This window comes from Pleuronectes platessa, chromosome 20, assembly GCF_947347685.1.
Source record: "Pleuronectes platessa chromosome 20, fPlePla1.1, whole genome shotgun sequence".
Lineage (NCBI taxonomy): Eukaryota > Metazoa > Chordata > Actinopteri > Pleuronectiformes > Pleuronectidae > Pleuronectes > Pleuronectes platessa.
Genome location: NC_070645.1, coordinates 12,796,441 through 12,821,581, shown reverse-complemented (window position 1 = coordinate 12,821,581; position 25,141 = coordinate 12,796,441). Strand labels below are relative to the sequence as shown.

Genomic DNA, 25,141 nt, shown 5'->3' with positions numbered 1-25,141 from the left:
ATTTGTGATCTTTATTCAAATTTGACAATAATCTTAGCAATATTTTAAAAGTAAGAAAACAGTGTGACGTGTTTTTTGGGGTTGAAATAGACGGATAGTTGAATATCTTCTGCATAGAAGTGAATTCTTATATCTGTAATGTTGACGATTTCTGCCTCGGTTCGTGAGTCGTGAACAAAACAAAATATATTTTATTATAAATTCTGAATGAAGCAGTGTGTTGTGTAACCACTGCCTCTAGTGTCATTGTATTCATTTGTAGTGTGTGAAACAGAACAGGGGGAACAGATTGGTCCTCGTCACGTTGTCTGTACAGCAGGTCAGTTACGTGAGCTGTTCTCCACAAATAAAACCTTTTGAAGTCTTGATGAGCGACTGCTCTCTAGTAAATGATACAACGTGCTTCACTTTGAAGTGCTTGCTGTTCTTCCCCGCAGCTTTTGTTCCCAAACCTCCTCTGCAGCACCACATCACTGATGTGTTTTAGATATTTAGACAAAGACACACAGAGAACAAATATGTTTCACCGTTGTTTATTGGGTTATTTGTCGTGGTATTATTCACATGAAGGACACTGAGCAGATTCAGAGTGTGTAATAATATTTATTTCATTTATATTTACATATTTTACCTCTGACACAAGTATTTTGATTATTGACAAACACCCTCGTCTATGGCATTACAAATTCTGTTGTTTTTGGTTTTGTGTGACATCTTAGGATATTTAACCAAAAAGACAGTTGCCCGGACATGTAACAAAAAAAAAAAAAATTATAGCATAATTTAGCTCTATTCAAAATAAAAAGTGTTGTGTTTATTTATAACATAGAGTATATATAAAGATGGACAATATGACCGGCCCCCCAAAAGCCAAAGTGTCTCAATCACCACCTTGTGGTTGGCAACAGAATAGGTAATAAATTCTGCCTCCTTCATGTTAGTAGTTGGGACAAAGACCAAACCAAAAAGTTAAAGTTGGTTTCTATCATTCTGGTAGTTATTTTTTTTAATCAAACTGGTATTTTTAAGTTTGTGTTTTTCCAGTAAGTTTGTTTCAATCCGTTTAATTCAATGCTTTGGACCTCTGGCCCTCGAAACCTCCAAATTCATACTTATTAGAAAGACTTATTATCGTGTTACAAACTTTATTAAACAAACAGGAGCCCTGGCACGCTTTGGTAATTAGTTATATTTTTCTCAGCGTATGAACCTGATCCTGTTGTCTCTCCCATGAACTCAATGATCCCTGAAGCGTTCTGTGTCAGTCTTCCATTAGTGGGTTCAACATTTGACTACATTGGTTCATAGAAACAGCCCAGGCCCTTGCAGCTACTCTCAGATCCAGAGGGAGAGTGTCTGGGCGAGTTCTCGTTCCACGTGCTGCAGGAGGAGATGTGGTCGCTCTGCATATCAGCTGAGGTCCAGGGCAGCAGAGAGCACTGAGTGGAGACCGTCCTGTTGGGGGCGAGGCCTGATGGTGTGCGCAAGGCTCCAGGGAGAAAGAGTTGCGAGCACAAGAGAGACTGCTCATCCAGAAGTCTTTGCATCTTCTACTTAAAAACAAAGGAGAATTAGGAAACGTTCATGTAACACAAAAGTGGTAAATCAAATAATTTGTTTAAAGAAAACTTCTTTATGTGTACTGGAAAGAAAGAATGAAATTTAAGCTGTTTTCAGACATGAACTCAAGGAAAATAGGGTCTGGGCATTTTCAAGAGTTTGCCTTTCACATATAAAGAACAGTGCTTGTCAACAAAAACTCTCAAATCAGAATCAGAATCAGAATTATTTTATTTGCCAAGTATGTTTGCACATACAGGAAATTGCTTTGGTGTCGTTCGTTGGTGCACTCAACACAAAACCACAATCTACTTGTCGTTCCAATTTGACATCTTTGGCAGCATTTTCTAAAGGTGTGACGCTTCTTTTGAGATTTGCATTATTTTAGTTGTTTTCAAATCCAGTGTGTTACCATTCTCAAGCTGTCGCCACAGTGATGGTCAAGTAGATTCAAATGCGTCCCCAGCTCTGCAGCCTCCTGCTTCACTGCTTGTCTCAGCACCTTGAGGTCCTGCATCTTCTCCCTGTCCACACACACACACAAACCAGGTTTTTGCAGCAAGTGAAAGCTAAACTGTTACAAGACATCACTTCTTAAATCTCCTTAAATGCTGTACAGCATATAAAATGACTGGTTTTACTCTAATGGAATACATTAGGGATCAACTGACAGTGCATTAAATGTAAACTCTCAAACATTCGGCTCACTGTTGGTGTTCACTGTTATATGAAACGTTTTTCGAAGATGTTTTGATAATGATAGAGATGGAAGATGAACTTGAAAATGAGAGTATTTGGTCTCTGAGGGGAGGAATTATTTTTGCTCTAATATCTTTGACTCCACGTTCACATCTGTCCCGAGCAGAACATCTGTGGGAAATAAAGCCAAATAAAACATCATAGACCACAGCCTTCACATGTCAGTGTCCTTCAGAATATAAACTATAGATGAACTATAGTGTGTACCTGTCCTGGTCAGAGAGAGTGCTGTAAACTGAAGCCTGGTCCTCAGACAGCTGCTCCTCCATGTTCCTGTGCACAGAGTGAAAGTGCTGCAGACACAGCATCATCTCCTCCAACTCCCCCAGAGAGAACTGTGGAGAACATGCACACAAGTTAGCTAATGAGAAAACATTTTCAGGCTTAATTACACTTTCACAATGTGGTATATTAAATCCACAATTCATATTCTAGACAGAACCACAGTGTGTGGAAAGTCACTTTTAGCATTCAACATCTAGTTTGTTGTTACATCAAATGCAAAAGCAATTGAAAGACCATGGTTGTTGCAGTTAAATGGATAAGTCACAGACGTAGGCTTTTTAGGAAACAATTAAAACATAATGATATGTTGAAAAAGAAATACTTTGTTGTTTTATGTGTTTGGATATCCTGTAGATTTAATGTGTGTCATTTACAGATGTCGCTGAGTAGCAGTGAATTCAGAGAAAACACAAAAACTGAGAGTAGAAGACGAGGAGACAGCTTCACAAGCTCCACAGGCAAATGAGACATTCATGTGTTAATTAGGTGCCGGCTCTGAAAAGAGCTCCATCTCAAGAACTATGGTAATGTGACTGCAAATATACTGATCGTGACTCAATGGACGATGGACACATGGTGAATCGCTCCCGTTTCTGTCATTGGTCAATGCAGAACTCAACAGCGCTGGTCAAAAGAAACTCTTTCACTGACTAATAAGGATGATTATGGGCTTGGTCGTTCATTTGTGTTTTTGGTGCCTCAATATTCAATCTGAAGCAACAGACGCACACAGAAACGCTGTGCGTCACACAATACACTGTGTTGGGACACATTCCTCCCAGAACCATTATTGCAATTTGGGTCTTGATATGATTAAAACAAGACAGAGACAATAATATGATAATCTTATGACCACAACATCAGATCTTACAGAGCTGCAAAATTTCAATGTAACTGCAATTCTAAACTATTTCCCGCAGATATTGAAACCTGACAGATTTGAGACAGAACACTTTAATACTCAAATCTCCACAGGTTGTGTCATGACTCACAGAACTGTGCTGTTTATGGTAAGTCTTCTGAGTACAGCAGGTACAGTGATCGTCACAGGAGCAGCAGCAAGCCATGGTGAAGGACTGATTGCCCTCCCAGAGGATCTCCTCATGTTTATTTCCGTTCCTGTCCACCTCCTCCTCCTTATCAGACCACAGTGCTGTATCCACAGAGGCTAACACAGTCCGATGATCTTTAGTCACCCCAGGGGAAATGTCAAAAGACTGAGAGTCGGTAGACATCAGAGGGAAAGATTGAGATGAAGAGAAGGTCAGTGTAGATCTTTGTGTCATTTCTGAGGCCTGCATGGTTATGGTCGCCTCACGTGGGACGGTATGAGAAGCCTGACGTGATAACTTCTGGAGTTTTCGTTGAATTTGCACGTCTGTCCATACCTGGACAGCACGAAAGGGGTTGGAGGTGTCCAAAGGGAAAACACTGGGGAGAGGAGAGGTGCGTTTAGATTCATCGACATAAGGAACATCCTTCCTCTGGACAATATGAGAAGACAGAGATGAAGACATCTGAACAGACACTGAGCGGGTTGATAGCTTGAGGTCTGAGTTCGCAGGCAAGGATACGAGCGGAGCTACAGCCAAGGAGGGGGGTGTATCTGAGGATGCAGGTTTTTTTATTTCTGGGTTCTGGTCAGTGCTCGTTGTTGCTGAGGATAAAGGCGGTAAAGATGAAGCTTTGACTGTGGACGAAGTTGAATCCGGAGCAGCTGAGCCGATATGCCAAAAGGAATTCTCAGGAGATTCCGCTCCAGAGACGCTTGACTCGTTGAGCTCATGGGTTGGACTCCAAACCTGAACGGGTTCCGCCCAATAGACCCGACCTTCAGTTTCAAGCTGCTGTAAAAATTTGTCCACATCCACGCTTTCACCCTCCAAGCCGTCTACAGAGGTTTCAAATACCAGATCTAAGTCCTCAGTTTCGAGAAGATCATTTGGTTCCACTTCGGTTCTTCTTTGTAATTCTGGAAGTTTGTTTAAAACAAAATAACGTCTTGGTGAATCCCTTTCTGTTCCATTGATTTCTTCACTAAACTCTTCCTGTTTGGTTTCAGCTGAAAACTCATCACATAGACTATAAGAGAGGACCTGTGGATCCATTTCTGTTTGGTAACATACTTCTTCCGAGGCTAGTTGAAAACCCTCTGTCAGATCTGCGGTATCTTGAGTCTGCACAGTGTCAGAATGCGTCTTCCCCCTTCTCCTTCTCTGTGGGCTCCCCTCTGTGTCCCACAAGAGCTGATCCATCTTTGCATAAATAACATCTTGGACAGTAGAGGATGGAATAAAGTCTGTGTTATCATCATGAGAACATGATTGGCTCCGATGGGGGATGGACGGCTCTGTTAGGTCTGATTTTCTTACAGGAGCTGGATCTATCAGATCTGTGTGTGGATGTGATTGTGAGGATAGAGCAGAAAAACAAACTGGAATGAAAGCCTCACGAGAAAGTTTGGACAGTTCAAACTTAAAGGAGTCCAGAAAAGAAAGGGATGGATGTGAGGAATTATCGTCCTCCTTTTCTAATTGAAAGGAGAGAGAAAGGGATGTTTCCTCCTGTTCCTTTTGTGTATTGGTAGGTTCTTCAGAGAGACCTATTCCATCCGAGTGTGAGAAAACTGAATCTTTTGACTGGTTTTCTGGAATCTGTGAGAAGGATTCAGTTAGAAGGGAAGAAGCAAAATAGGATGGACAATGAAAATCGTCAAGGGCAAAGAGAAGCAGAGATGATAAGCTACCATGTAAGCTACCGGTCACAGCTAGAGGGTTTTCATGCAGGACCTCAGTCCATTCCGACTTTGTGTTCCCTGGGCTCCCAAAGGAGAAGTCAGACTCCGTAGAAGGCATAGCAATCAGGGTAGAAGGTGAACACTCAAAATTTGGAGATGGAGATGGAGGGACACTTGTGAAGGTAGGGCATGCTATGTCTTTTAAGTCCTGAGGAAGAGTAGAGAGGTAGGGGTATGGGGCATTCTTGTCTTCAGAGTCAGCTTGTATGAAGGAGGCAGTAGGGGAGACAGAGATACATAAGGCAGCAGAAGTCAGAGTGGGTGACTGGGAGCGAGTTCTGTGGTGTACATCAAGGTACTCCAATCTGGATGATGAAGCAGGTGAGGACAAAACCCGATCTGCTGGTATCTCTATTTCCGAGCATGGCGGGTAATATTTTGATGGCTCTGGTAAAGGACAGGGTGAGGGAAGGTGACATTTTTCACCACCAGACGAGATCAGAGATGGAGAAAGTGGATGAGGTGAGGAGTTATGTTGGGAGCGAGAAGAGGGAGAGTCCAGCATCTCACTTCTCTGGCTGCCAGGGTTCCTTCCTAATGGATCTAGCAGAGCCTGCAATCAAGCAAACAACACAAGCAGTCAGAAAATTGCTACTGGATTTAATAATTTGGCTGATGTAGTCTTTGGGCCTGATGTCCTAATTGTTGCTTTTACTTACCACTTCCACTTCAAACAATTCATTGGCCAGCTCCAGGCTCTTCTGTCTCTCTAAAAAGGTGTTGGCTGTCAGGGGGGGACCTTCCGTCAGGTGCCCAGGACTGAGTGCTCTCTCTTGGCCGTCGAAAGAAACCACATGAGGCTGGAGTTGAGGGTTTAGTCCAGCTCCTTTTCCGTCTGCCAGAGGACTCACATTCTCCAGAAGTCCAGGTTTGACTCTTTCTAAGGGGACTTTCTCTTCTCCAAGGCTGGGTGGAGGTGGCAGTGACTCAGGCGCAGTGTATTGATCACAGGTCAAAGTAAGTTTAGATATTTCCTGGGTTTTATGGTTGTCGGTTTGGCCGAGTGACATTTTTGATGCTCGTCTGAACCGAAGGCCGATGCGTCTCCTCCTCTCCCGGGCCTCGGGAGACATGTGCTTTTCCACCGGTGCTCTCAGAGAGGAGGAGGATGATGACACCACCAAGGAACAGAATTTTGTCGTAACATTCTGGAGAACCTCGAGTTCTCTAAAACGATCTGAAAAAGAAGAAAGAATCGTCTTGATACTATTAAACCCCATCATCCCTGTATTCCTTGCTGGAAGTTATTTTGCACCCATGTGGTACTTAAACTTTGACTTACTGCTCACATCTGGGTTCTCCAGGTCCAGTCGATTCTTCTGGGCCTCCAAGAACACCTGGAGACTTATCCCTATCGCCTGAGACTGATAATTGATGAATCGAGCGGGAATGCGTCCGGACAGACCAGGTTCATCGCGGCCGAAGCCCAGCTCCAAGAGAAGCTCCACTGGGTCATCCTTCCACAGGTTGAGCACATCCATCATTCTGCCAACAGGAGAAAGGCAATACAGCTTTTCATAGAAGATAATACATCTGTCCTCTACGTATCCAGAGCCTGATAAATATTATACATTAGGGCAATAGAGCTTCACTGTTTTCCTGCCCTGAGAAAAACTGTAATTCCTCCTCTTGAGAAACGTTTGCTGACGCTAGTGTGACCAGCTGATTTACGAAATTATTGAACCCTTAAAAAAATGAAACTAAATGAAGATTGAACATTTATGTAAAATTGATGGATCACATGAAAGCTGGTGGCTGGCTGCAACATTGGTCCTAAACTTGACTCCTCCATGTTAGCAGATAGGACATAAGCTAAACAAATTAGTAAACAATAATTTTTAAGTTCACACTGTTAGATCAAGAACCTTTTTGGCTACTGTAAATCTATAGATTAAATAATAATCATAACCCCTTGAATGATGCATAAGGATACAAAGACTTCATGAAATGTGGGATCTTTCTTATTAACCTATTGCCTGATTGATATAACTCATAGCCAATGGTAAGTAGACTAACCAATCCTGCTGCAGTTTTCAAAATCAACTTGTCTTTGTATTTCTCTCCAAGCACATAAACAAAGAAACCAACTGTTTAAAAATGGTTTAAAGTTTGAATTAAAGCAGACCTACAACACATAAGAGAAAATAATGCAGTTATGCATAATAGATAAGCCGAATACTCACGTTTTGCTCCCGTTCATAACTCTGTCTTTTAAACTACAGCTGCTCTCTGCTGATTGATATTTGCTGTGCCGTGGTGGAGCATTCTAATAACTTACGTCACATCCTTTCACAATCTATGCAAACCGTGCTGTTCGTGCACAGAGGGGAGATGAGGCTTATTTGCCAGGTAAATATGACTTGTCGGTATGTCCATCTGTCAAGAAGCTGTTACCACAGCATTAAACCAACAACACTCATTGAGAGACAACCTGCATTAGTAGGTGGCCTATTCATAATGTTCAAATTGACCGCAAAACTTTTGTTTACTTCAAAAATCATACGACACATGATATTAGTAACATGTTTTTTTTAAGACTTTCTGTGAAGCTCATGTCTAGAACTTATTACAGTACAGGGACTGAAGTGTCGTTTATCACTCATTTTGCATAAGTTTATCAGATATTCAACAGGCATTTGGTTTTTGTAACCACATTATACTTAATGTCTTTATGACTGCTGATCTTCTTCCTCTGTCTCACACACAAACAAACAAGCAACACTAGTCAAACTCATTCAATCCCAAACAATTTAAATGCAAAATCAGCTGAAGAACCAATTGAGAGGCCCCCTGAGCAGAAATTTATGACTTGTCACATTCACAAACACACAAAAGGATTGAGACTCACATTTGTCAATAGTGTTTGTAAAATAATGGCCCCATAGATCTCTTCTTAAAATGAATTCAACAGGTGTGTGATGAGGGAGGGATTCAGGAACAACATAATCACGTAATTATGAAGTTTAATCCAGATTTCTTGTTTGCAGCAGGGAGGCCACAGATGCTCCCTCCCTGCTGAAGGAGGTGGAGTGGACAGAGGGAAAAGAGCAATTTGCCCTTCCCATGGTTTCCTCGGCCACCATTTGCATGCTGTTAGCACATGATGGGCTCAGGGCAGGATTTATAATACTCGACCACATGCAAAAAATACTTTAACAAGCTTAGACAAACAAGATTTAGCTTTTTTTCAGTTAATTTACACAGCACACCACCAACTAATATAGAATGTGTTAGGTTAAAGTGCATCCAAATTGATTCAACGGACTTATGTAACAGTGTTTGACAGTGAAGCAGCAGCCACTCTATTCCCTTCAAACTGCGCTTACATAGAGTCTAGGTTTGTAATTACAACTTTTTTTTTTGTTTCCAGGAAGCTGCTCATTGTCATGGCTTCACTCGTCACCTCATTCCACTCCATCTAAAAGCTGGAAACGCCTCGACAGAAGTGCCCTGAGCCAAACACACAACGTACTCACCATCATGCACCACCAAATCCCACAAAGACCATTAGGACACATTAAGAGACGTGCACCTCAACGCAATAGAGAGGATTCCCATTGGTTTGTACCTGCAGCTTCCCTCAGCAGCCAGTGCTTTGCATTTCCCCAGCAAACACAGGTCAAGTTTCATGAAGAGGAGGGACAGAGGCCACGGACACACACAACCCACATTTGGTGCCTCGCTGATTTGCTGGACCAGTGGTAGTTTTTCCTTCGAATCCTCAGGGAGGTGCTGCCAATACACACACTCCACCAACCGTGAGTCATTCTCAGTCAATCGTGATGGATCCTCTTGTTTAAAAGCATCAAATAAATAATTAAACCAAACTGTAATTGGGGAAATAAACATTTTAACAAACGTGTGATAAAACTACTACTACTTATTTCACATGTACTTTTTACATGTTGGGTCCCTGTCCCATCCACTAACATGGAGGAGTCCGGATTTATGACCTACCCTCAAGCCAGCCACCAGGGAGCGAAAGGGACACTTTGGCTCCACTTTAGGAGAACTGTCAAGTCGCCCCTCTTTACATTCACTCTAAACTAGTAAATTAAATCAAATGACAAGCTACTGTACAAAAAAAACTTTACCTTTATTTAACAGAAAACAAACTTAGACAAAACCCTTAAACAGTCAATTAAAACAATAGTTTTTACATCATCAAGTTAACTTGTGTATAACAGATGTTCAGCTGAACTCATCATTTCATTTCAGACAACCTCCTACTCTGTTTCTTTTACATCTCTTCAATTAGCACATGAATTATTTATAATCGTGTTCAGTCTATTTTCCCCTCTTGAATTTGCCTGGTGTGGCTCCAGTCTTCTGCTTTTTCTTCGCCGATCCTTTGACCTCAGGTTCCTAAGGGAGACAAAGCAGATATAAAAATATCAAACGAGTTCAAGATTTAGAAAATAACAGAAAATGTGCAACAGCAACTCCAAGAAAAAAAGATGATAATATACACAAGCGTCAAAATAAAGCAGCTTATTTAATAATATGTAACTTTGTCTTCACGGTAAAACAGGAAAAAGACAGACATGAGGTAACAAATTAACCAACTGCTGTAAGGGAGTTCAGTCAGTGACTGGTTAATTAAGATCATTTAGTTTGGAAACACATGGAGACGAGAGTATTTTCATTAAGGTACCTTTCGCTTGGAGGACAGAGATCCAGTGACAGAGAAGAACGAGTCCAGTCGTCCTTGTGTGCTGCCCTGTCGACTCTTCAGGATCTTCTTAAAGCCGTTACGAATCCTGTCCTCACTACAAACAGATACACAAATAAATGGCTCAATACATAAAAAGCTGTATTTCATCCTTGATTCTAAGTTATCTTCAATGTAAGTTTCCTTCAGTGTTTTAAAGGCGGGATGAAGACAATGTGAGGACGCAATGTAGAACAAATTAGCTCCAAATGAATATTAACACTAAACCTCATATTATATTTACAAAAGGTTGTGAACCTCATTGACGGCAGGACAATAATCTCTGCTTTTACTCCACAGTGCGACCATTTTTACTTTTATTTACTACTGCCGTGTCAACAGTAAAATCAATTTGTCTGCTTTTAAAAATAAAGCCCAAGCAGCCGACAGGTTGAAAGCGCAACTAGAATAAGACTCAGAAGAATGTATATGACTTTGCTCATGCAAAGGGCCCTGGAGAAATAACTATATGCAGTCTACTGGTCAAACAGCGCAGCCTACTGGTCAAATGATGCACAACACGTTATGACTCACCTGAACTGTTTCTCGTTGCACATAAACTTGACCAGATCTTCCTCATCAGGCTCGACCCACTTCAAATCCACTGTGGAACAATCCACCACCTCGGGCTCCAGAAACAAGCCCCTGGCCTCCTTGTACAGCCAGTTCTCTGGAACAGGGTGCTTCTGCATGAAGGCAAACGAGACACAGAATCAGAACCAAGGCTCCTCTGTTCTGGAGCTGAGTGACAGGATCGTGGCAAACATCCACTCACGCTGGTGTCAATGTTTTCCAGGATCTCCTCGATGGAGCCGTGCTGCCTGATCAGGTCGATGGCCCTCTTGGGGCCGATCCCCCTGATGGTGCCACAGTAGTCGCAGCCCAGCAGAATACACAGGTCTATGAACTAGGAGGGAAAACAGAAAGAAGGTGTCAATGCAAGGAGTTGCTTAATATCACTCCTGGTGTAGATGGCACTTTCACAGCACATACTTTGTAATTAAAATGACATTATTGGTTTGTGACATTTATATGAAAATTTGCTAAATGATTATGAAAAGGGAGGATGCATTTTGTTCTATTTTAACCCAGATGAAAAATGGCTCTGAACTACAAAGAATAAGGATTTACTTCAAGTCAGAAAAAAACTGAACCTGTTCATTGGTTAGGCCGATGTCCTGCAGGATTCGATTGAAGTGGAATTCTTGGATTGGAAGTTTCCTGAAACAAACAAAAAAGTAATATTTTATTAGGTGCATAGTTTACTGCTAGATTTAATTACAGTTTCTTTTGTCGCCCTGAGCAAAACATCCACTCCTCTAGACAAATACAATTATATATATTAACCTCAAATGGTTTAATTAGAAGAAAGGCTGATGATGATTAATGTTAGGTGCTGATGATAAAATAAAACAACTCTGCCATCATCTAGGTTTTTCTATACGACTCAATATTTTGGTTTATGACTGCAGAGTTTCTCTTGGCTTACACCAAGAAGAATAACATCTTCATCTGTTTTATGTTTTAATGGGATGTTTGTATCCACTACACCTTTGAATTGAGAGAGGTTATTTTGCCACTAAAACAATTACAAATAATCCAATCCGACTGATGGAAAATTTCATTAAATATAGAAATGAAATTGAGTCATAAGTTACACAAAACTCCAAACATCTTAGTTCTTCAGCTGACAGTGAAATATCAACAATCCAGTGTGTTACATTACTTTGCTTCACTGGAGGTGAGGTGTCTGAGCAGGACATTGGTGCCAAAGGTCAGACCGTCCATGTCCTCAGTTGCTGTGGCAAACACCTTCCCTGCTTTAACCAGAGCGGCACAGCTGGCCTCTGCCTCGCACGGAGCCTAGAATACAATTACATTTCTCGTTATTATTGACACAGACTTCAGTGTTTCTACAGGTGAGAAAAGCAACACTTTTCATGCTTTTTTCCATATTGTAATTCATAAACATTATCTACCACACTAAATGGTGCATTGGTCATATTATTATTGGAATGCCATAATTGTAAATTTATACCAGCTTGTAAAACTGTCAGTACAAATGTGGACATGCTCTTAAAGCCAGTGAAAGTTTGAGTAATTTGAATCTGGATCTGACCTCGATGTAGGGGACCCCCATCAGGGTCAGCAGCTTCTTGCACTCGTCATTATGGTGTTTGGTGACTTTTACCAGACGTTTGGAGAATTTGTCAATATTCTCTTGTTCCCCTGGGTTGAAGAAAAAAAGACAATTTATTATAAAACCTAAATCATGAACCTATACTCTTGTGTAGATCTAGCTTGTACAATAAGGTCAATCCCACCCTTTATACCAATTTTCTAATATTGCAAACACAGATTAGAACCACTCATGACTATTATTTAAGTGTGACAATTATACCCATTTCCTGAGCTTTAGCGAGCATCTTCTCAGCTTCTGCCCTCCTCTCGCCTCTCTTCTCCAGCTGGGGGTGAGGAGAAGGACACACAGATAAAGAGGTAAGTTACAAAGATATATAACATCATTAATCATTATAAATAAGAGATTGAGAGCAAATGAAACTGTGTGTAAGGTGTGGCCAGATTTTTTTCTCTAAATAGAAAATGAAAACATGTCAGTTTAAAACTGTGATTCATCAGACAAATAACAGAATTTCAGAGACTAAGATGATACTTAAACATGATAAAGAGGGGGATTTTCAGAAGCTTAACTTTGATCTAAAAAAACACTGATAAAACCACATGGCTTGACACTTTGGCGTTGAAGACTACAGGTGACGTCCAATGCGAGTTTACTCAGGTTGCCACTTTAACATGGGAAAAGCACCAGAGGAAGACAAGAGCCCACACCAACCTCTGCTGACTTGAGCTGTGGAGGCTTGCCATCAAACACGTACACAGGTTTGATCCCGTATTCCAGCATGCGGATCGTCCGGTAGAACATTCCCATCAGGTGGCTGAGGAGAGAAAGCAGGAGGCAAACACATCAGTATTGTGCCCAGACTCAAACTGCCTGATCTGGGATCAAACCAAGAACTACTGCATTTCTCCCAGGTTTTCTATTGAGACTCCTCAGTGTGAATTTTGAAAGAGCGTGTATAATTGGGGCTGTACCTGGTCGTCTCTCCATCTTCATTCTGCAGAACGTTTCCGTCCTGTCGCACAGCGATCAGGAACTGGTAGATGCACATGGAGGCATCTATGGCAATTTTTCTGCCTGTAGAGTTAAGAAAAACAATCAGCAAGTTATTCAATGTGTAAAAAACAAAGCAAAGCTTGTCAGAAAAATATTGGCATCAAGTACATACAATCATTTCATTCAATTCCTGATTGTGGTCTTTCTCCTATTTAATTGAAATTATGTAAAATAAGCTTTCCTGATCTCTCGTCTGGGAAATTCACTTGATGGGGGCAATAATCATTCAAAATGAATAAGACAAGAGAGCTTGATTCAGAATGAAATACAATAAATTGACCATAAAATAAAAGAATATATGCAGAATATATAAATCTAAGTGCAGAATATTACAGGTGGATAAGGTATTGGAACAAAGTACAACTGCACAGGATGAGATGCACTGTATTAAAAGATATAATTTTAATTATACCTTTTAACACAATTAGAATTGCACAGTTTTTACAAATATTATATAGAGAGAGACTTTTATAGGCATAGGCAAATATGCAAATATATAGACAGGTACATTATACAATATTATAAAAATATAGACATTGTATTTATATAATACATATGAGCAATTTCACGGGAAATGTTATGAATATGGAATAAGATATTGGTACATTCTAAAAGATAAAATGTATAATTGATTTCCATAGATTTAAGTGATGTCGTGTTTACAACAACACTAATACATTCAGCTTGGTATCACTGAATAACATCTACTGAAGGGGTATCTACAGTTAAGATCAGAGTTGCATTAGGATAAATAGACATTGTGTTTGTAACCTCGATCTAACTCAGTTTAACTCTGTTACTGCATCACTTTGACAGGGGGCAGTTTGACTGCAGTTTTAACCTTGGCTTGATTGACTGACTACAACCTGCCATGGCTGCCATTTGTTTTGCAAAGGATTAAGCTTTATTTGGAGTCCGGATCCATCTTCCATGTTTGCTGAATGCCAGTGTCACCTGCTACACGACTGATCCAGTTCACCCATGAGAGATACAAACTTAAAAGTCGCTGCATTGTGAATGAAAACTCGTACCGAAGTAGTTCTTGATGTCTTGCTCCTTGATGGCTCCGGGAGACTGGTCCGCGATCAGCTTGGTGAGCCCGTGAATTCCCATGGTGGTCTGACGTCTGAAGCGATATTTATAATGTCATTATGTCACATTCATTTCATGTTGAGCACTTCCTATGGCCTGGAGAACTAATGGGATACAGAGCTAGGTCGCCATCTTCGCTGTAGAGTGAGGGAATGTTGCTAGAATGGGGTTAACAGACGGGCTGAACACATGAATAGCACACATGCATTGGTAGGTTTGTTGTTAGCACGAAGTAGCCTCTGATATTTTAAACTGCACGTGTTGGATTAGGTTAAAACCTGTTTAAAGTGGACTCACGTGTTCGCTGCAGCTCTGATGCTCCTTCACTCGCTTTGTGGCGCGGGGACCTGCGTTTCGTTCGCGGGAAACCAAATAGCAGACATTACCTGTCGATCTGTCGAGTTGACCGTCCCTGACGGGGCCTGAGAAGGAGCAAGTCGATGGTGCAGGTGCGATTACACTGGTCTGACTTCGAACGAGGAAGTCCAGGGATTCTTCTGATTGGCTGGTCGAGGCTCAATGATATCCGGTCAACACAGCTAAATGATCGTCGTTCAAGTCGCAGCTTCGGTCGTTAATATGACACATTTTAGGCGTCGTTAAATCCCGAAAACAAACGAGATCCATTGCAAATAGCCCGTGAGAGGGGCGTGTCACCGGATGGAGAGCAAGCGGTAACGCATGAGGTGTGTTTGTGTCTTGTTTCTCCGCCCCTTCCGGAAGACTTCAGCCATCCGTCGTTATTTTTTATTTTCTGAGGTGACGTGGAGTCGAACCCCTTCTTCAGGGCTCGTGTGTCAGTGAAAGTACTCGGTGTACCCGGATATGAACGGGATGGATGGAGGACACCGCACCGAGGCTTTCCAGGATGTTCACCTGTAAATCTGCACATTGAGCGCCAGTGTACCGGAGCTCGTGGGAGAGAGTCGGGGCCTAGAGTCGAGAGGAATCCGGCGGACAGACATAGTCGGATCGGTGGCATCGGAGCAGACGTGACAGCGCTGATAAACCGGTAGAGCAAGTTTTGGCTAACCTCTCCACCGCAGTAATATGAGGGCTGATATGTCTCTTGTTATTAAAACCACAGATTGCATATCAATACTGCTGCTGTTGATCAGTTGGTTAGATATAAATGCATGATGCTCTTCATCAAAGTCCAGCGTCCTTTTACTGAAGCAGTGACACTAATCTGTGGCACCTTCAAAAATCTGATCTTTCCCTTCCTACTGTATTTTGGGGAAGGGCCTTATTTTGACTTCACTACACTTTAGTGCAAATGGTTAAAAAAAGACTGACTCCATTTGTTGTGGCTTTTTAGAGCATGAGGAGATCTCTAAGCTCCAGCATTCACCGGACGCTGCTCATCACCTGGCTCATACCATCCCCACAGTGAGGAAGCGTTAAGACACACTCCTCTGTGGAGTTTATTTAACAGCCACCCAACCTTAAAGGCCTGGTTGACAGAGGCCATGTTGAGTTTGGCTGAGCAAGTTTCTCCCGGAAGAGACCTGGTGATTCCAAGCTTCATCCACTTCACAGACACTGCTGTTCTCCTGGCAGAGTCTTGGTGGCTTCCCTGGTTCTAAGAACCAAAAATCCCAAGGCCCAGTTGTGATGATAAAGATGAGAGTTATAACCGATGACAGTGAGATAAGTTATGAGTGATCCGCTTTTCAAGCCTTCCTCTTAAACTCCAGAGAGAGCTCACCCAAGTCAGTGTGAAGTTGTTTTATTCTGAAACCAGCTGATTTTAGTTTCACCAGCAAATGCATTTGTTATGTTTGTAACATAACCATCAGGCTGGCTTGTGCTGTATGTGGTAAATGGAAGTATATGGAGCACAGTGCGGGATAGAGAATATGATCAACTAGATTTGAATTGCATTACATCTGCAGAATACACACTTTGATACGTGTGATGTTCATGCTTCCATGATGCAGCCGTTTTAACTTCCTTGTTTTGTGTTGGTCTATATTTACTTGGCTGTGCGGCTATTTTGGCACTCACTAACAAACTTTTTAAAAATTGATTTGAGGACTTATCATACCCATAGATTGTGGGTTCTCTGGGCAATATATCTAATTTCCTGTTCATAATAGAGTAGCAGTGCTTGACTAATTCCTCTCAAAGAAGCATCCACTGATGAAATGCATTTTAATCCATGGTGGTTACACAATGGTAGTTTTTCTAAATTTTCGAACTGACGTTGCATAAAAGTCTTTGTGACTTGACGTAAACGTTGTTGCACATCAGTACTTTACCAAAAATAAATTAGTTTCTTTAAATGACTGTGTCATCTCTCCTGCAGGGGTAATGCAGCGCGGAATCGGACACCTGCAGGGGGGCTGCATGAAGACGATGGGGCTGCAATGCATCTTGGTCCTGTGCTTGGTCTCAAGCTGCATCGCAGGCTTCAAGCAGGGGGACAACGTGACTATCTATGTCAACAAAGTGGGCCCTTATCATAACCCCCAAGAGACGTATCACTACTACACCCTGCCGGTCTGCAGGCCAGAGAAGGTCAGACTCTAAACCCTGTTTCACAATGTTTTCTGGACGGTTGTCACAAACACATGTCAAATTGTAGTTTTGCCATGTAAACTTTGAATAATATAACCAAAAACACAAGGTTATAACATATCATTTTTCATCTACTTTGATTCGCTTCTGTTAACTTGTTTTCTATGTTTTGCTGTTGTCAAGATTTACTTCATGGCTCATGGGTGTTATACTGTTACGCACACAAGCCCAACATTACAGTAGTAATAATAACTTATCATCCACCACTATATGATATAATACTTCAACAAGGAGAATGCAGAGATACAGTGTCACTATATTCTATGCTGGTTTCACTTTCTACCACACCCTGTATGTTATTGTAATGTTTCTCCCTCAGGTAAACCACAAGTCCCTGAGTCTGGGAGAAGTGTTGGATGGAGACAGAATGGCTGAGTCATTATATCACATCCGCTTCAGAGAGAACGTGGAGAAAAAGACTCTCTGTCAACTCACTCTTTCAGAGAAACAGGTATTTGTGTCTTAAGTTTACCAAAGTCTGGGAGAGCATTAGTAGCCATTTTTGATGGTGGCTGTTGTAAGAAAAGGACCATTTAATATATGCACTTTTTCAAATCCTGCAATTTTTTAATCTATGCCATGTAGAAAAGCACAAGACGTAATTACAGTGACACAACCACAATTAAAACAAACACACGAGCAAAGGACATCAGAGGTATTGGCATCTGGTTGGACCAAATTACAACAATAGAAACATTTGAATTGATCTTATCTCCTTCTTGAGATATTTCAAAGTTCTGGTATGACAGATTTGACAGATTACATATCGTGTTATTTGTGAAACCTTGAGTACTGTATAACTTACCAAGATCAGTTATAGAGGCTTGGTTCTCCCCATTGAAGAACGTCAAGGACCTTTTGTAGTGATACTCGGCTGGGGTTGGTGGTCTGGATCCAGGGGATGGAGTGGGTTGGGATTCCTTTTTTCCTCTGATATAGAGTGTAGGTTGTAAGTGGAACGCTGTCTGTTCTCTGTATCATGAAGCATGATGTGTGATCCACGGTGTATTCTGTGTGCGCCAGGTGGACCAGCTTCGGGAGGCCATTGAGGAGCTGTACTACTTTGAATTTGTCCTGGATGACATTCCAATCTGGGGTTTTGTGGGATACATTGAGGAGAGTGGCTTTCTGCCTCACAGCCACAAGGTAAACCTGTTGTGATGGTTTGTGAGATATTTGGAGCCGACTGAAATGCGTGAGAGCCATTCTGATCCTGAACCTGTCTCTCTGCCTCCAGGTGGGTTTGTGGACTCACCTCGACTTCAACATCGAGTACAACAGTGACTCAGTGATCTTCGCCAACGTCTCTGTAAAAGACGTCAAACCCGTCCCCCTGGAGGAGGGGACGGGCACAGCAGTCGGTGGCGTCGGTTTGGGCGGAGGCGGCCTGACTGTCACCCACACTTATAGCGTGCACTGGTTCGAGTCCCCTCTGCCTCATGCCCGCAGAGCCGAGCGCCTCCGGGACTACTCGTTCTTCCCCAAAACGCTGGAGATCCACTGGCTGTCCATCATCAACTCGCTGGTGCTGGTGGTGCTGCTGCTGGGCTTCGTCATCATCATCCTCATGCGGGTCCTCAAGAATGATTTTGCAAGGTCAGTTTGCAAAGCAGCTTGTATAAGATATACATTTCATATCAAACTGGATAAAAGGCCAGCTAGAAATACTGCTGGTTACATACCAACCTGAAGGGGGGGAAATAAAGACTATCTTCTATATGTAGAAGTGTATTTTCATAACGGGGAATGTCCACTATTTAGCAAATGTCAGAAAAAAAGGAAATAATAATAAAAAATAGTTATAATATAAAATCTTAAGCTGTATTGAAAATAATTTGCTCTAGTTTTCATCTTTACTTTAAAAGGAATTGGTTTAAATTAACTCATAAGTAGCAATTAAAAGGTCTTAATGTTGGCATATCATCTTTTGGATATAAAGATGTGAATCATACATCATTTCTAGTCTTTCCTTCAACCGCCTTTCCTTTTTACACACATTTAAATTATTCTGCAATATATACAAAAGCTAAATATGGCTGCATGCCGTGGAAGTGTGTGGTAATAATCAGAGTTTTTAGCAGATAATTGGTCTTAAATGCAAAACCACTGATATGGTCAACTGTACAGAGTATTTCCCTGTCGTCTTTCATTTATTCGGTTTATATAACGTCTCTTTTCCCTTCGCCTGCAGATACAACGTGGAGGAGGAGGGCGGCTGTGATGATCTGGACCAGGGAGACAACGGCTGGAAGATCATTCACACTGACGTCTTCAGGTTTCCCCCTTACAAAAGCCTGCTGTGTGCTGTGCTGGGAGTAGGGGCCCAGTTCCTTACCCTGGCTACGGGTGAGTTCACAAACACAGCAACACAAACGCACACGCACACTGATGAATTCCGAAACAGTATCAGCACTGCTAATGGCCTTTTAGAAAATCGAGGAGACTGATTTTGTGAGCACTAGTGACCCGTAGCAGCCATCTTTGTACTTAAACCTGAGAAAGGAAGGCTTACATAGTGTGACACTGTACATATGAACACACCTCAGATGCAAATCCCACCCTAATGTCTCTGTCTTTTTCCAGGGATCATCATCATGGCACTGTTGGGAATGTTCAACGTACACCGCCACGGCGCCATCAACTCGGCAGCTATTGTTCTGTACGCTCTGACCAGCTGTGTGTCGGGCTATGTCTCCTGTAGCTTCTACACGCAGATCAATGGCCAGCGCTGGGTGTGGAACATCATCCTCACCTCGTCTCTCTTTTCTGGTGAGTCTGATGTGAAGGGTTTGTCGCCACGTCCCACTTTGGTTGTCAGAGCAGGGTCGAACCTTGCTTGTGACAATGCAGCTCTGCTCAGTTATTGATTTTTCTTTTAGGATTAGGTTGAGGCTATATTTGGCCTCTGGAACAAAATTCTTATTTATTAAATTGTATTTTAGTTATAAAAAGCACTGATATGATGCGTCATTTTTATCAGCAGATGTTATCAAAACCATGTCTGATCTTAAGTCACCTGATCACTCAACCCCACAGCTCCTCTTTTCCTGACGTGGAGCATCGTGAACTCCATCCACTGGTGGTGCGGCTCCACCCAGGCCCTGCCGGCCTCCACCGTGTTCCTCCTGCTGGGGGCCTGGGTGTTGGTGGGCTTCCCCCTCACAATCATCGGAGGCATCGTGGGGAAGAACCGAGCCGGCAACTTCCAGGCACCCTGCCGCACTCGCAACATCGCCCGACAAATCCCCACACAGCCGTGGTACAAACACACAGCTGTGCACATGGCCATCGGCGGCTTCCTGCCGTTCAGGTGAGCTGGCGTCCAATGTTTAGAACTAAGTGATGCTTAGCTAACCCTGGTGGAGGTAGTAATGTAATCAAAGGACCTTTGAGGTTTTGTAATATTTTTCATGTAGGCCCAACATGTTCTTAAATCAGTCATCAATGTGCACTTCAAACAATTTAAGGATCTCTCCACCCCATTGGAAAAAGAACAGCTGTTTAAAATAAATTTTCATCACACTATTTCTCCTTCAATTTCCCCTCAGTGCCATCTCAGTGGAGCTGTACTACATCTTCGCCACTGTTTGGGGCCGAGAGCACTACACCCTCTACGGCATCCTGCTGTGTGTGTACGCCATCCTCCTCTCGGTGGGCGCCTGTATCTCAGTGGCCCTCACCTACTTCCTGCTGTCGGGCGAGGACTACCGGTGGTGGTGGAGGAGCGTGCTCAGCACAGGCTCCACCGGCCTCTTCATCTTCGTCTACTCCGTCTTCTACTACCACAACCGGTCGTCTATGAGTGGCCTGGTTCAGAGCACAGAGTTCTTTGGCTACTCTCTGCTCACCGCACTCGTCTTCTCACTGATGCTGGGCAGCGTCTCCTTCTGGGCCTCGCTGGCATTTATTAGATACATCTACCATAGCCTCAAGATGGACTAGACACAAAACGTGCTCACCCACTCGGCTCTGAACAAAAATTTCCTCATAGCACACACGGACAATCTTTATTCTCCTCTCTTGATCTGTCCCACCCAGAAAAACACTTGCCTGGTTAATGGGAGGAGAAACGGGGGCATTTAACCCTTGATTTGAACTGTAGGAGATATTGATATTATGGGATGGATGGAAAAATAAAGGGAAAATCATCAGGTGGTTGTGAAATTGACTGAAATTCATAATTTATCGATGCAGTCTAGCATCTGCTCTGATGTACTTCAGGGAAGTACTTGGCAGGATTTAATTTTACTTCATACAACTCTTACTAGTTGTTTACCCCGACACACACCAGACTATTCAAACGAGAGTTTTGCACCTATGCTGTTGTGCGCGACATGGTCCTCCCCAGGATAACATGAACCCTGCCTTGTAGATTTAATAGCGGCTGCTGTACGTTGGTGATGGGAGCAATATTGTCACTGTACGTTTTTGTCACCACTGAGATCTTTGGTTCTATTGTACATATTGTCTTTTCAATAAAGTTCTTTGTAATACAATAATGCCAACAAACCCTCTGCTGATCATTTAAACCAACGACTAGTTAATGTCCTTTTATTTTGGTTTTACAGATTCTACAGTAAGCCGTTTGTAACTAGGCAGGAATAAATATTGGAAGCACCAGTTATCACAACTAATATTAAATGTAGTTCTACACTTGAGGTTTACAATTTGGACTAGTTTATTGAATCAAGATGCATTTAGCTTACCAATTCCCCTTTTGGACACAGTGCAGAAAGCATTGTCACAACAGATGTAAGCATTTAGCCACTAACGGTAAAGTAACATCAATTGTTTATTCACAAGAAATTAAAGGAAAATAGTAAACCATATTGCCATTGTGCTCAGAGCAAAACCAATCAGTGAAATGAAGACACATTTTTCAAGTTGCTGATATGAACGTATATTTATAGAAGAAAAAAAGTGTCAAGTTTGTGCACATCAGAATTGTATCAGAAAATGCACATAAAAAAGGTAAAAAAAAGATAGAAAAAAAACTAATACAATAATGTATCCAAACTGGACCCATCTAGCATCACAAAGCGCAAACACACCAACATACATTAAATAGTTGCATATAAAAATAAAACCGTAAAATACATTTGATCAGGAGTCTGAGCAAGGAATATGTACACCCAGCCTGTCATAACCACCCCAGTCCTTTGCCAATTAGTCACGAAACTTGAAGAGCATGAGGCAAACATAACTGTCAACATTAAGAGAAGGCTAATGTACATGTGGGACTAAAGGCTGCTGTTTTGTACCATGAGTATTTTCAAGTTTCAGCTGTTGACAGGCTCCTCGTCTTTGGTTTCGAAGCTCGTATTGTGCCCGGTGTTGTTTGCCGTGGATGCGTTGGACGCATTGTGGTTGTACTCGTAATGGTTGATGCTCGGCGGCATGGACCAGCCGGTTGCTGGGGGCCTGGTTGGCATTGCCGTCTGGGAAGAGGCGGCGGACCAGGAGGGGTAGCCAGCAGACCCTTGGGCTCCACCCATAGCAGCCAGGTAGAAGGCCAGGTTCTGTGGAGTCGCATTCATCATGTGCTGGTTGTAATGCTCCTTGAGCTGGGACTGGGCTTCTCCCCGATACTGAAAGATAAAACCAATATAGTATTATTGTATGCCAAGACCTGCATATATGAATTTGCATGTAACATTAAAACACACAAGTTTTTTTCTGTATTCAAGTATTCATATTCCTAAGTATAGTGTATGCTTAAAAAACAAGTTCTACTACAAATAATGCGGAGTACTTACGGGTGGGATATGTGGAGGAATGTTGTTGTACATGGTTCCGTGAGCTGGACCATCCTTGTTGAGGGTGTATTGCTCAGACACCCAGCTCGTGTCTTTCTGGTGCCTTTTGAGCTTCACCCTCCGGTTCTGAAACCAAGTCTTCACCTATAAAGAGATGAAGATGGCCCCAACTGATCAGACCGGTACTTGCATTCAATTGTAATGCATCTGTGACCCAGCAAACGCGTGGACACCTCACCTGTTGGTAAGTCAGGCCGGTCGTTTCTGCCAGGTTCTTCATTTCAGCCGGGGTGAGGTACCTCTGAACCCTGAAGCGCTGGACCAGAGTGTTCATCTGACTCTCTGAGAAGGCTGCCCGCACCTTTCCTTTAGGTTTGGTTACAGCAGGAGGGCTTGGCTTATTAGGGAGAGCTACGGGCACTTGTAGAGGGGTGATGTCTGCAGCGCCGTTGTTCCCTGTGGCGGTGAAGACCTCAGGCTCCTCCACAAGAGAGCTGGAAACGTCCTTGCTGGAAATGGGACTCTCGTCCCGCGCCTCACTTTCAAGATCCCTCCTTACCCAAGTAGCAGGGTCTGTCTGGGGCAGACCTCCTTCCCTGCTGCTGCTGCTGCTCCTTGAACTCCACGAGTCTGGGAAAAAGTTAGTTGAGACGAGATTAAGTTAGGTTGAATAGGTTTTTTTTGTCGTTTGTCAATGGTTAGCAGGGTTATGCAACACTACAACAACTACTACTACTACAGAGCCAGCATGCTTTTAAAACTTCAATTCGGTGTAGTTTGATTGGCTGGGCCTCAGCAATAAGTTCCATTGTAGTCAGATTCGCACACTTGGTCATTTTGATTGCTTTAAAATTGGAATCAACATTATTGTAGGATTTATTTTTCGATCTTCAAATACTGTTATATTGTAGATACACAATTTTAAATCAGCCACAATCCTCTATACTACTACTGTTGGGATATGGACTGGCTATGCTCATTTTGCGTTGGCGGAGAACTGCGCGCATTCGCAGGCATCTAGCCTGCTAAAAATAGTACCAACTATATAAGTTGATACATTTCAGTACTTTAAAACAATGAAGGCAGAAATTCGTTCTTGGGCAGACCTATGGTGACTGTGGCCATACAGTTTCGGATAATGGTGGGATTACTCTGCCATGGCAGACGTACCTGGTGAGGTGTGAGCATCAGAGTCACTGGTGGAGGGGCTCCCGACCTGCCCGACTCCCTCCGCCCGCGCGTCGTCGTACGCAGACCGGTGATTGCTGTGGAGCAGGCGGCCGGCCTGGGCGTCCCCGAGGGAGACGACCCCGGAGCCCTGGTAATGTCGTTGTCCGCCGGCGGCGGGCTGCTCCGGGCTGCCCGGCGGGGACTCCTCCCGGGCTCTGGCGGGGGTGGGGGTGTAGTAGGCCTGCGGAACCCCGGCGTTGTAGTTGCTCAGGTCGGTGACTCCGGAGTCGCTCCAGCAGCTCATGTGGTTCCCGTGGTTCTGCTCGGGACCCGGCTGGTACATGAGGCCGTAGGCATAGGCATGGTAAGACGGGTTGTACTTGTAGCCGATCTGCGTCTTCCAGTCGGTCATGGTCGTTATTTTATCCTCACGAATTGAATGACTTTAAAAAAGATCGATGTCCGACGATTGTGGCCAAAATGTTGTCCAATTCAAACGACACGAAGCAGCGGGGCCTTCCGGGCAAACTCACACTCTCGAGCCAATCAGACGTTTAAAGTGGGGCCCTTACCTGGAGCGTGTTTATAGAGGGAAGTGTGGGCGTACACAGGTAGGGCGGTGAGCTGACTTCAACCAATCACAGGGAGGCTGTGAGGCCATTTGATTGGTCATCCAAGTTCAAACGATGGTTTCAAACGCTGTTACATGTTTGAGGACCAAAAAAGGAAGAAAGGTTTTTTTAAATCATACTAAAGTACCTTCTTGTATCACTGAAGTGAGCTTAAGCTATATATAGATAAATACTGGATATCTACTGTATCTTGAGACCCAGTGTGGAAAAGAAATCCACGATAAATAGTTAGAAATCTAATTCATATAGCATTTAGTTCGATAATTAAAACTAAAAACTAGTTAAACTTTTAGATTGTGCATTTTCCCACATTGGGCTGGTCGATATGGCCAAAGGGGATGTTACAATAGAAACATTCCAGCATCAATATATCAATTATCACGAGAAATGTCACTGATATCTGCTCATGAGTGAAGTTTGACGATTTAAACTCTTGTTTATAAGCACAGAATGACAAATACCTGATAAACAACAACACATTTGACAAATCGGAGAAAGATCAATTATTTGTTTACCTCCTCACTGTGTTTTGTCAAAGTATATTGGATATAATTCAGCATTATATCAATATATATTCCACCTTTGTTGTATTGCCATTAATGA

At 42.7% G+C, this 25,141-nt stretch overlaps 4 protein-coding genes across 4 annotated transcripts; 1 reads left to right on the top strand and 3 right to left on the bottom strand.

Annotated features, from left to right (window-relative positions):
* Positions 1–716: 716 nt before the first annotated feature.
* itprid1 (ITPR interacting domain containing 1) lies at positions 717–8,990 on the bottom strand. Its single transcript, XM_053412711.1, has 7 exons — positions 8,878–8,990; positions 6,684–6,886; positions 6,061–6,578; positions 3,597–5,954; positions 2,527–2,654; positions 1,973–2,084; positions 717–1,550 (listed from the first exon to the last, which is right to left on the bottom strand). Exons 2-7 carry the CDS (start codon positions 6,883–6,885, stop codon positions 1,293–1,295), a joined length of 3,576 nt encoding a protein of 1,191 aa, XP_053268686.1. The 5' UTR covers position 6,886; positions 8,878–8,990; the 3' UTR covers positions 717–1,292.
* A 486-nt stretch (positions 8,991–9,476) lies between these two features.
* fen1 (flap structure-specific endonuclease 1) lies at positions 9,477–15,079 on the bottom strand. The gene is made up of 12 exons (XM_053412706.1): positions 14,698–15,079; positions 14,340–14,434; positions 13,227–13,329; positions 12,967–13,069; positions 12,514–12,577; positions 12,232–12,341; positions 11,839–11,975; positions 11,267–11,333; positions 10,888–11,019; positions 10,647–10,798; positions 10,056–10,170; positions 9,477–9,766 (listed from the first exon to the last, which is right to left on the bottom strand). Exons 2-12 carry the CDS (start codon positions 14,419–14,421, stop codon positions 9,689–9,691), a joined length of 1,143 nt encoding a protein of 380 aa, XP_053268681.1. The 5' UTR covers positions 14,422–14,434; positions 14,698–15,079; the 3' UTR covers positions 9,477–9,688.
* On the top strand, positions 14,889–21,479 carry tm9sf1 (transmembrane 9 superfamily member 1). The gene is made up of 9 exons (XM_053412705.1): positions 14,889–15,412; positions 16,709–16,920; positions 17,300–17,431; positions 18,004–18,126; positions 18,218–18,576; positions 19,172–19,326; positions 19,564–19,749; positions 20,017–20,290; positions 20,529–21,479. Exons 2-9 carry the CDS (start codon positions 16,714–16,716, stop codon positions 20,920–20,922), a joined length of 1,830 nt encoding a protein of 609 aa, XP_053268680.1. The 5' UTR covers positions 14,889–15,412; positions 16,709–16,713; the 3' UTR covers positions 20,923–21,479.
* Positions 21,480–22,259: 780 nt separating this feature from the next.
* On the bottom strand, positions 22,260–24,318 carry nanog (nanog homeobox). Its single transcript, XM_053412861.1, has 4 exons — positions 23,907–24,318; positions 22,975–23,366; positions 22,737–22,880; positions 22,260–22,568 (listed from the first exon to the last, which is right to left on the bottom strand). The coding sequence occupies exons 1-4, from the start codon at positions 24,316–24,318 to the stop codon at positions 22,260–22,262; spliced, it is 1,257 nt and encodes a 418-aa protein (XP_053268836.1).
* Between the last annotated feature and the right edge of the window lie 823 nt (positions 24,319–25,141).